This window comes from Macaca thibetana, chromosome 4 (genome assembly GCF_024542745.1).
Source record: "Macaca thibetana thibetana isolate TM-01 chromosome 4, ASM2454274v1, whole genome shotgun sequence".
Lineage (NCBI taxonomy): Eukaryota > Metazoa > Chordata > Mammalia > Primates > Cercopithecidae > Macaca > Macaca thibetana.
Window position 1 is genome coordinate 129,837,285 of NC_065581.1, and position 12,646 is coordinate 129,849,930.

Sequence of the window (12,646 nt, forward strand, 5' to 3'; positions counted from 1 at the left end):
TTTCCGTAACTATCTTTCATAATGCCTTAATTTTTTAAAAGACTTTACCCATTGCCCCTTGAAAAATTTTCCAGTTCCTTAGCATGGACAGGCATGTTCCTCATTGACCCAACATTCTTCTCTCATGCCCTTTCCTGTACCCTTTGTTTCACCCATGTAATCTTTTGAAACACCCTAGCATCTTATCTTCTTTGGCATCTTCCTGCCCTTTGAAACTTACCTACTTTTCCTATACCTAAATGACCTTCTCCTACCCTTGCTGACTAACTCATTCGTTCAACAAAAATTAAATGCCTTTTGTGAGCTCTCATAGGTTTGTAGTTATTAGTTACAATCCAGCTCAACTTCTGTTATTCCTTGAAGCTATCTTGGGTTTCTGCACACAATACGTAGTATATTATACTAAAGCACACATTTTTTCCTTATTTATCTTTAAAACTGATATTAATTTAGGACTGTTTACATCATTAAAATAGTATTGTGAAAGCATTAACTGAGTGAAAAGAGAAGCATTGTGGCTAGCATCAAAACGGCAAGGAGATTTTTGAGAGAGGTAAGGAATACTTGTAATAAATGAGCTGTTGTCCAAAGAAAGAGAATTAGAATTGCAAATGCTCATAAGTGGCAGAAGTATGGATTTCTGTCCATGTCTTCGCCTTCTTTATTCCTGAGGATCCCTGACACATATTATTGTCAGTGTCTCCTAAGTATTTCCCACTTGGTTAGCTCTCTGCCATATGGGTTTATCCTAAACACCCTTATTTAGTTATCCCCAGAATAATCTGTTTTTCTCAAATCAACAACGCCCAATATAGTCAGAAAGACTTTTCCATGTATAATGGCTCCCAAACATGTTCCCACTATTCCCTTTTCCCAAACATACGGCTTAACTTTGGTATGTTTTTTCTTTCCCAAATCTAGTAATTTTTGTGTGCGTTCATTCAGTCTTTACAAGTTTGTGTTTCTTTGTTGTCTATTATCTAGTCTGATTTTTTTTCCCCAAGCCCATTTATATATTCCTTTGAATGTCAGATTCTCCCATGGCCTGGGTAACAGAAGCCATCATTGATTCCAGTTCAGTTTTTACACAAAAAGCTTTACTTTTTTTTTTTTTTTTTAATATTATGTCTAATTATATTGAGCTGTTTTGAAGATGTATTTGCTTCATTTCTGCCTGTTATATAGTATTTTAAATAATGCTACTAAGATTTCTTGCCAAACAACTGAGTTTTTTATCTTTTATCTTTTTAATATTTTCCCAAAGTTAGTGGTTTTATTCTTCTAATAGACATCATATTTCATATAAATATGCTTATTGAAAATATACTGTGGTAAAAAATGTTTGTGCAATTGATTCATGTGCTTTATTTTTACTTGAAAACATGTTCTTTCACTTCCTCTATTATTAGTTTGGATTCTTAGTAATTGAAGATCATATCCTATATTGTAAGCAGCTGCTGAGGAAACTCATAGAATATTATTCTTGAATAGAAACTGTTTTTTTTTTCTCTTATCAGTAATCTTGTAACAGACTTACTTTGCTTTAGTTTTCAAGCAGTGATTAAAAGGATGAATACAAATCCCATATTTAAAATTAATATGTTGTTCTAATTTTGATAACCAAATATATTTTAAAAACTAGTGCTTCACACTTATATAGCACCTGTATATTGGTAGAGTTCACCTAGTTTTATACATTGCTAGAGATGCAGAGTATCTAACAGATTAACCCTTAGGGATTTACTCATTTGTCAAGACTGTCGCAGTGATTATAATCTTAATTTTTTTTAATTAGCCATTATTTAGAGGACAGGATAATGAGTGTTAAACAAAAAGGACGTGCTTAATGTAGGATAGTCTTTTCTATCAAAATGTCATAGTTATTTTAATCTTATTTTACTTGAGAATTCAAAATATAATAATTTTAGTATCTCTTTTAAATCTTTGAGATTTTCATTTTTACTATCTAGGCTTTGAAATTACAAATATAAAAGTTAATAGACTATGCTATTCTCTAAACCCCCATTAATAAACATTTTGTAAAAGTGGTGTACACAATGTAAATGGGAAATCATTAAAGTTTCTCCCTGTATATTTTTTATGCATATTGTACTAAATGCAATATTTTACCAACTGTTCAATGTGTGTTTAACCAATGGCAAAATAGGTAGGTTTAAAAAACAGTTATTAATTTTATAGTATAGATTACAATTAGTGGATATAATATGCTGGATGATAACTATAACAAATAACTTTGTCATAATGTGAAAATTCAAGTCATCAAATATGAGATCATCATCATATTTTTCATTGTTTTAAAACTTAGTTTATCATTGGTTGTTGTCAGTTGCTTACTTAAGGTTCATTGGCTATGTTGGTTCTTAGAAAAACTGTTAAAAGAAACTTCTGCTTTTAAGAAGCAATATGTAACTTCTTATCCTTTTCCAGGATATGGAAAAATGAAATAAACAATACAAATACTTTCAAAGTTTTACCTCATCCTTCTTTTGTTTATACGGCTAAATTCCATCCAGCTGTAAGAGAGCTGGTAGTTACAGGATGCTATGATTCCATGATACGGATATGGAAAGTTGAGATGAGAGAGGATTCTGCCATGTTGGTCCGACAGTTTGACGTTCACAAAAGTTTTATCAACTCACTTTGTTTTGATACTGAAGGTATGTCAGAGACTATGAATGAAGACCAGCTATGTGAAGAATTTTTTTTACCAGAATAATAGTTATCGAGGCTTGAGAGGGTTATGTACTGATGATTGTGCATATTTAGGTGTATGCTTGTTTTGCAGGTCATATGATAGATTTGACATTGAAGGAGTTCTGTTTGTAATTTTTAAGTTACTCTTAAACATTTAAAATTGCATAAATATATTTCTTTGGACTGGTGATTATCATTCTTACTTTCTTTCAAGAACCTTAAAATTTGCAAACATATAGAAGGGAAATTTGCAATTATTTAAAGTAAGAATAATATAGTGGCTGGGCGCTGTGGCTCATGCCTGTAATCCCAACACTTTGGGAGGCCAAGATGGGTTGATCACGAGGTCCGGAGATCAAGACCATCCTGGCTAACATGGTGAAACACCATCTCTACTAAAAATACAAAAAATTAGCTGGGTGTGGTGCTGGGTGCCTGTAGTCCCAGCTACTTGGGAGGCTGAGGCAGGAGAATCGCTTTGAATGTGGGAGGTAGAGGTTGCAGTGAGCTGAGATCGCGCTACTGCACTCCAGCCTGGGCGACAGAGTGAGACTCTGTCTCAAAAAAAAGAATAATGTAGTATGTCTTAAAGATGTAAAACATAAATCATTTTATTATCTGAAAGAATAAAGAAATTTATTATATCTATTAAATAGTCACTTTTTACATAATTTCAGAGACTAGGCATGTAGGCTGTCACTATAATTAATTGGCATGGGATCCAGATCAAAAGGATAATACTGCTGATTTACTCAGTTCAGCTGTAGGGATGTTAATAAATTTAGAACATATTCAGGAAAGAAAGGTATCTGAAAACTAACTCTGTCATAATAGCAGTAGTTCAGATTGTAAAAGAGACATAAAGACTTTCTTCAACTATTTGGCCGTAAGATACCCAAATGTGCAAAAAAAAAAAAAAAAAAGAAATTGGTCCATTTTACTCCAATGGGTAGAGGTGGGCCAAAGCTGTAGAAGGTAGATTTTCTTCGTTCAGAATTACAAAGAATATTTTAATACAGGAAGCAGTTCACCAATTGAATAGCTGTTTTGTAAAATACTGAATTCACAGTTGCTGAACAGCCATCTGTTAGTGGTGGTGGTTGAGATATTCCTGAGTGGGTATGAAGTTGAACTTTCTGAGGTCTGTCAACTTTAAGATGACTTGACTCCAAAGAATTGATGTTAAATTGGAATACCTGTTATTTATTATTTTATTCATTTCCTGATCATTTAATGAGTTTCTACTGGGTCTCAGGTATTATGCTAACACTATGTATTAGAATATAGGTATTTTTCTAGGACTCCAAAACAGATTTATAGGTTAATAAAGTGAGAAATAATGTTACATGTAGGATGGTTCAAATAATTTGGCTTTGGAATATGAGCCATATACACATGTACTGAGAGGCTCATTTCTTTTTGTAGTTAAATTCAGGTAAGTGACAAAGGGAAATAAGTCATCAAAAATAATTTAAAAGAGTAAAGAATTCATTTAAAGATAATTGGGGTTTGTTTGTGAGTTGCATTTTGATTTTTGACTTTTTTAAACTGAAATACCTTTTAATAGCCCTTCAATTCTTTGACTGTTTTACTGGGGTATGGTTTCCCCCAGTCTCCTATTATTTGTTTCTAACTCTGGGACATTCATAAGTGAGTAATCTTGTTTTTTAAATAGGTCATCATATGTATTCAGGAGACTGTACAGGGGTGATTGTTGTTTGGAATACCTATGTCAAGGTTAATGATTTGGAACATTCAGTGCGCCACTGGACTATAAATAAGGTATAAAATCATATTTTATATTATGGGATTTAATTAAAGAAGTTGGAAAACTCCAGTCACATGACTTTAAGATAGAATGTCAGGACATTCTGTTCTCTCATTTCAAAAAATTAACACCTTTCCTTTTTTTTTTTTTTTTTTTTTTTTTTTTTTTTGAGACAGAGTCTTGCTCTGTTACCCAGGCTGGAGTGCAGTGGCCGGATCTCAGCTCACTGCAAGCTCCTCCTCTCAGGTTCACACCATTCACGCCATTCTCCTGCCTCAGCCCCCCGAGTAGCTGGGACTACAGGCACCCGCCACTTCGCCTGGCTAGTTTTTTGTATTTTTTAGTAGAGACGGGGTTTCACCATGTTAGCCAGGATGGTCTCGATCTCCTGACCTCATGATCTGCCCGTCTCGGCCTCCCAAAGTGCTGGGATTACAGGCTTGAGCCACCGCGCCCGGCCAACACTTTTTCTTAGTCAGTTGTCTATAATTAATTAGCACACCCTCCTGGTGGCTGATTGATGATGTAATGACTTAGTGAAGATTTTTAAAATTTCGGCCAGATGTTAGTTTCACTTTTTTATATCCCATTTGCACTGTGGCATTCAGTAATCCATTGGGTGACATTTATGCTAAAATGAGATGTATGTTATATTACCATCGATAAGTAATAATTTATATTTTCTGTTATATCCTTTTTCCTTGGTCCAATAACATCTCTAAAAACAGTGTTCTTAGTACTTTGTCAACACTGGTGTCTTTCAGAGTTATGTAATTATTATGAAAGTCTGTCATTTAATCACAATAATTATTTCATTTGAAATTTGCTAAATGGAAACAAATGAATAAGTTCTTTCATTGGGGACTGGAGTGTTTTTAAGACAGCTTGTAAAGCAGTTTTGTTAGTGTACATTTTTTACTTTTTATTTAAAAACACAAATGAATCATTAAACTTGAATTTGTTTTATATAAATTGATCCAGTTTCTGCCTAACATATTATACCTTTTTCTTCCATTTTTCTTAATAATGACAGTAGTTGAAAAAAGACACCCTAAGTGAAAAATAATTTTCATGAATTTTAGTTAAATCCATTGAGTCTGTCAGATCTGTTGAAAAAGCATTTCATCTGTTGTTAGAAATTCTTATCTAAATAAGAATAGAAACTTGAAAATTAATAATACATGTGGTTTTGAATTTATAAAAATTGGAAGCTTCTTACATGATTTTAAACAAAAAATTTAATGTTACAAGATGTGTTTGTTGGAAGTGCTTCTTGTTTGGGATTGACTAAATTTTGGGAAAGTGAACATACTACAAAAACACATAATAATTAAATGTGCATTTACACATTGCATAACAACACAAAAATACAGTTCATCAGCTTTATTTTCAACCCTAAACTGAAGTTACTCAGAATCCTTTTGCTAACAATTATAAAGCATCCTATACTGCAGAATTGGAAAAGATATTTTAAGATTAATTTTGTACCCCCAAAAACGTTTAACATTAGATTAACTTTTCATTAGTAGTATTTTTTTTTTATCATTTTAGGAAATTAAAGAAACTGAGTTTAAGGGAATTCCAATAAGTTATTTGGAGGTTCATCCCAATGGAAAACGTTTGTTAATTCATACCAAAGACAGTACTTTGAGAATTATGGATCTCCGAATGTAAGTATATTTCAGTATTGACAGGATAAGTACTCACAGAGTAAGTAATGAATTAAATTATATTTATAAAATTCGGTAGTGGTTCTCAACTAGGCAGTGTCCCCACACTCACCAAGGAATGTGTGGCAGTATGTGGAGATTTTTTTTTTATGTTACTTCTAGTATCTAATGAGTAGAGATCAAAAATATTGCTAAGCATCCTACAGCCCATAGGACAGTCTCCCTAAAACAATTATCCAGCCCAAAATGTGAATAGTTCTGAGGCTGAAATGTAGTTAGTTGCTTTTATTTTCACAATTAAAAAAAAAAGAAACTTCTACCTTCAACAATGATATTGATTGATACTGATATTATCACTATGATACTGTTACAGCATTAGTATAATATGATATAACAACAAGGCAGGGCTTGTGATTTATACATCCTTGTTTTTTTCCTTTATTTCCAAATAATGGTGAACATAGGGAAATATTCTTCCTGTAAAAGGTAGAAGCAGCGTTCTGGGAAAATCAGCATGGACTTCTAGTGCATTTTTGTTTGGTGTTAGAGATGGTAATAGTGCCTGCCTGGCACAAAGTATGTGCTGAAATGGTGTTTACTATTTTTTCATGAGTGCAAAAATATGGAAGACTATGTACCATATTTAGCAGATGGTTTAATAATATGTTTTATCTAATTTTTTTCAGAGATCAAATATTCCTTGTATTATTTTTAAAATTCATCAGATAGAAGACTATATGAATATAAAAATTCTATCTATTATTTTAGTAACCAGCTCAAATGCTATCCATAGTCTCTCTTTCTCCGTAGCTAGAATTAATTTCTCTTGTCCAAGTTTGGGGCGCGGTGGCTCAAGCCTGTAATCCCAGCACTTTGGGAGGCCGAGACAGGCGGATCACGAGGTCTGGAGATCGAGACCATCCTGGCTAATACAGTGAAACCCCGCCTCTACTAAAAAAATACAAAAAACTAGCCGGGCGAGGTGGCGGGCGCCTGTGGTCCCAGCTACTCAGGAGGCTGAGGCAGGAGAATGGCGTGAACTCGGGAGGCGGAGCTTGCAATGAGCTGAGATCCGGCCACTGCACTCCAGCCTGGGCGACAGAGCAAGACTTCGTCTCAAAAAAAAAAAAAAAAAGAACTTTTCTGTTTGTCTTTTGCAGTACTTTCTACATCCACCTTCTATTTTACATTGACATGTTTCTCCTCTCTTGCTAAATTATAAACTCCCTGGGCTCTTGGGACTAGCTCTCCTTTATTCTGCATCCATTATATTATAGAATGTCTCCCATATGACAGATTCTCAAAAAATGTTTGTTGAATGGAAATTAAGTATTTAAGAGAAAATATTATACCACCAGTCATTTACATGATTAAGACAGTTACATTTGTAACATCTTTTCTGCTTGTAGATTAGTAGCAAGGAAATTTGTAGGAGCAGCAAATTATCGGGAGAAGATTCATAGTACTTTGACTCCATGTGGGACTTTTCTGTTTGCTGGAAGTGAGGATGGTATAGTGTATGTTTGGAACCCAGAAACAGGTGAGTATTTATTGAACTTTAAAAATCGTTTGGGGAGGTACAGGGCTTTGAAGAAGTGTGAAAATTCTACCATTTTTATGGAATAATTTTCAAGGAAATTCTGCTTTCGGGTTTTCAATTATGTTTTTTAAGATTAGAAAGCCTTCAGAGGAACTTCACTACAGCCTAAACTTGTATTAAATTTTGTTCTCTATTGCTTTAATATCTTTATGGATTTAGAATTTCACATTATAATTCAAGGTTTGTTCTTTCATGGCCTATGAGACATTGCTGATCTTAGAAAATCGTTTAATGGAGACTAACACAAAGTACAAAATGTTACCAGCTGAATTTGGAATATAATTAGGTAGACAAATTGTTAAACATCTATAATATATTTTCATTAGTAACAGAAACATACCTGTGAAAGTTTTGATATCTGAAACTTAAATAGCAAGTTACCTGAATTACTGCAATTCAGTTTTTTTCCAATAAACAATTACATTGGGAGGCTCATTTGTACCTCACCTTTGCTTTTCAAAAGAAAATCTAAAGCTACATGAATGTTTTTAATAAGAAATTGAGAGAATTTCATAAAACTAACTTTAAAATTTCTTTAATGAACAGTATTTGATTTTTTCCTTGTTTATTTTTGTATTCTTTCTGTTAGGCATTTTGACTAGTCAGCTAACTTAGGCTTTTGTTTGAATGTTTCCTGTACCGTGTTTTGGTGCTTTAGCATCAATTCAGTAGCGTTGTCTCCCTCACTTTCAATAAATGAACCTAGATTCTTTGCTTTTTGATTCCTGACTGATTTTCCTGCGTTCCACAGATCTCTGCTTTAGACATCTTTTAGGCCAGAGTCATAAGTATCTTTCAAGCAAATGGGTAGCTCAAACAGCATCTGGGGGGAAAAAAAAAATGGAAAAGTTAATCCTTCACCAAAACTCACTCAACTAGAGTTTCTTTAGTTTTAGAGTCCTGTAATTTCTCCCGTAGTTCTACCCAGAGTTCTCTGTCATTTGGAGTTTGCTTAGCTCTGTCCAATCTCCAATCTCAGAGTCATATACCTCTCTGCTTCCTTCTGTGCCCTTTGTCTTTCTTTCATGCCTTGAAAACCTCATTGAAGAGGTAGAAAGTAGAAAGAGGAAGGTCAAGGAAATGTAAAATAAAGATAATTTCTACATTGTTACTCAAACATTTTTAAATATTTGAGGTTTTCACATAAATAATATGAACATTACTATATTTTCTAATAAATGGCAGAATAATCTTGTAACAAGATTTATCTGATATAGATACGCTCTGATAAACATTTTTTAATCTCTCTTTTTATTTAGGAGAACAAGTAGCCATGTATTCTGACTTGCCATTCAAGTCACCTGTTCGAGACATTTCTTATCATCCATTTGAAAATATGGTTGCATTCTGTGCATTTGGGCAAAATGAGCCAATTCTTCTGTATATTTATGATTTCCACGGTAAGTCCACCACTTGGTAAGTAAAGAATTTTTAGAGTAACATTTACATTTAGACTAAACCAGGAATCTGTCTGCCATTTAAATACTGACCAAAGTACACCTAATAATTGTGCCCTTCCGTTGGAATCACAGAAAGCTGGCCACCAGTTTCTTTGTAAATCAATTTAAATAAATAAAATTTACCTAAAAATTATTTGGAATATGTTAACTAAATTTAAGATGTAAATAACACTTAGGAAATACAGATCTTTAATGTTTTCGGTTGACTATTGAGTTAATATTTTTATCCTATGTTCTTAACTAAAGCATATAGTTTTAATAAGTTGTAGTTTTGAGAGTTTCTTAACATAAAAAGTAGGGGGAAAATCACATGTCAGTGAAAACATCACCTGGAATTAGAAATCTAATGTCTTTCAGGTCTGCAATTACACTATTCTAACATTCTGAGAAATAATAAGGAAATAAAAAGTTTGGATACCTTATTTTTCAGGGACAGTATGGTATTTTAATAATTCTTTGAATTTATGCTGGTTTTCATATATTTCTTTAATTTCTGTCCTGAAATTAGAATTCCACTCTTCTATATTATACTGTTAGTGCTGTTATTCTCAAAATTGCATTTCTGTTTTCTTCATATATTCTTGTACAAAAATGAAAAGTCTTCGTTAGTTTCTTTGATTTGCTTATGGAAAGCTAAGTGTATTAAGTTAATATAGATTGAATTGATTAATGGTTGTGATAAATACTAAGTTGTTAGGCAATTAAGTTATAAATCTGAAGTCCTTGATCACAGTATGGATTATATTATGCCTTCCTGGGTGAATTATGCAAGGAAAAAAATGTTTTCTAGCATAATTTATTGTAAAATCAAGATTTAATCTTATTTTAAAGAACTTTATAGAGAAGAAATATTTTCTGCAACACATACTCAGATTTATAGAACACTATTACTAATGGTGGAATTGTCAACCAACACAGTACCATTTACTGTTACAAGCAGATGTTAGCAAAAATAAGCACTGCCTGATTATAGGAAAAAACAGATGGATTCCTCAAATCATTCAATGTCCAAATCTGGTGCCTAGTTTCAACATGTATCCTGAAACAGTTCTCTCTTTGTACCCACTCTAAATATTCACATAAATGAAGAGTTATACCAAAGTACTTTATATTTGGAACTGTTATACAGGAAATAGGCAGCACAGTTATTTCCTCAGACTCTTAAGAGATTTTACAATAGTCTTCATTCAATTTCCAATTTGCTTTTTATGCCTTTGAAATTTTCACTACACATACACATTAAAGTTCCACTCTATCTTTTCTTCAAGCAATTTATTTTTTGTCACTGACAGAGGATTTTATCATCAGATTAGCCCAGGATAGTTAGGTTTGCCAATTTGGTTTTTAGGCAATAAGCATGGAAGTCCATTCTAGAGGCATAGTAGTAGAAAGAGCTAAGCATTTTAGGAGTCCAAAAAAACGGGGTTTAGGCTCTATTCTCTTCCTCTAGTGACCTTGCACAAGCGTCTTTCCTGAAGCTCCATTTTCGTATCTATTAAAAGGTACTACAGTACTAGTACCTGTCCTACCTAACAGAGGTATTTGTGAAGATACTGTGAGACCATGACTGTGAAAGTACTGGGTAAATTGATAAGCACAGTATTGAAACAAAAGATAAAATGGGTTGTTATGCTTATCCAACCAGTATACACTTGACTATATGTAAGAATTTCTGTTTTAATATGCTGATAAGCATCTCTACGTAGAAAGGAGTTGAAGAGTTTTTTTCTCCTCTCTTTTACTCTGTTGGTCAGTCTTTTATTTATTAAAGTATGTTTCTTTCCAGGTCAATTTATTAGAGTATAAATGCATAAAATTAAAAACATAATGTTATTTCCACACTATCTTAATGTGCAAGAGGAAGGATTTCCATGAGCATTTTAGAAATTAAAATATTCAAATAATAGGCACATTAAATTAAAATTATTTGTGCAATATATCACAAACACAATTTTTGATATGCAAACACACCTTTACAAACAAATTAAAACTCAAAAATGTTTCAACACATTCTCCCAACTTGTTGCTATTTTTAAAAAGAGGAAGCTTAGGAAGAAGTTAAGTAATCTTAAGACATCTAAGATTTAGCAGAGTTCTTGTGAATGGTATAGATCCATAAGAAAAGTGTAATGTTTATGACTGACCTATTAGAGTTTTGTCTATTTTATTTTTTAATACAGGAATATTTTGCTCATAATGTTTTGTTTGAAAATAAAGTTTACATATGGCTTTACATAAATATTTTAATAGTATAAAATTCAAAAAAACACAAAAGACTTCAGAGATTTTTAAGTGGTGTTTTAAAAAATTATCAGATAATTTTCAAGGAAAATGGAGCAAGCTTATTTTTTTTATAAGCTAAACAAGCTGTGAATGAGACCACAGTGGTAACTAAATGTATCATCCATCTTTCAGTTCTAGCAAAATCTGTGAAGAGTTAGCAAGCATCTTTCCCTGGTAAACATATGTTCAGGTTGTGGTCTTTCGGGTCTTTCATTCTACTGACTTTTTGCTTTTTTTGGTAAGAAATATGATTTTTACTTTCAGGAGGCAGTTTTATTTGCCTGATGTTGAAAGGGTTAATCATCCAGTAATACAAAATTTAGTCACAGGGTACCACAAATAATGTACTTTTAGGATTCCCATAATAACAGAGCACTAGTCAGAGAAACGGCTTCTACTGAATTAAATTCATGAAGCTAGACTTCAGTTAATGTTTTGTTATTAATCAATATTTATTCACCTCGGTCTCTAGGATATTGTTCTAAATTTAATAATAATTTTGGTTAATACTTCCATAGCATTTTCTTTGTTCCTGGTACTGTTTTTAAGTTTCTGCAATAATCTTGTGACATAGGGGCTGTTATCCTCACTTTACAGGGGCCATGGCTTTAAATCAATGCAGTTTGCTCCTGGAGTCCATGCTCTCATTTGCTACACTAAATTTCCTTTTCAGCACATTTCTTGAAATATTAGTTTCTAAATGTCTAATAATCAAACCTTGTTTTTTCTACAGTACAGTTTTTTCTATGTTTCTCTGTGGAGTATGTAGTTTCCTTGTATTTTCTATACTTTGTAAGAAGCAAAGATGGAAGCTTGTTCATCTTTTTCCTACTAGTACCTACCCAGAATACTGACACATAATAAATACGCATGTAGTGTTTTCAGTGGAGTCAAGTCTAATTTGGGAAGTTCTCAACATTATTTGATAATTCTACGTAATAAGGCTGATTTTTCACTAGGTGGCAATGTCTCCTCTGAACCAGTATTAACTCTGGAGTGCTTTGTAGTCATAGTATCTTAGACAAGACAAATCTTTATTAAGCACCTATTGTGTGTCAAGTTGAGCTGTGCTATGAAACGCAGGAATCAGACTCAGATTACCATTCTTTTTTCTAGTCCTTTGTACTTCCTAGTTAGTTGATTACATCTG

General features: G+C 32.9%; 1 protein-coding gene across 15 annotated transcripts in view; it reads left to right on the top strand.

The window, feature by feature from the left end:
- AHI1 (Abelson helper integration site 1) overlaps nt 1–12,646 on the top strand; it is a 225,359-nt gene that overhangs the window by 66,147 nt on the left and 146,566 nt on the right. For all 15 annotated transcript variants that reach the window (XR_007725046.1, XR_007725047.1, XM_050787921.1 and 12 more), the window contains 5 exons: nt 2,449–2,678; nt 4,391–4,497; nt 6,035–6,153; nt 7,563–7,693; nt 9,013–9,153. Coding sequence is in view for 13 of the 15 variants with exons in the window: in XM_050787921.1 (XP_050643878.1) it covers nt 2,449–2,678; nt 4,391–4,497; nt 6,035–6,153; nt 7,563–7,693; nt 9,013–9,153 (728 nt within the window). In the remaining 2 variants the exon portion in view is untranslated. The remainder of the gene's footprint in view (nt 1–2,448; nt 2,679–4,390; nt 4,498–6,034; nt 6,154–7,562; nt 7,694–9,012; nt 9,154–12,646) is intronic.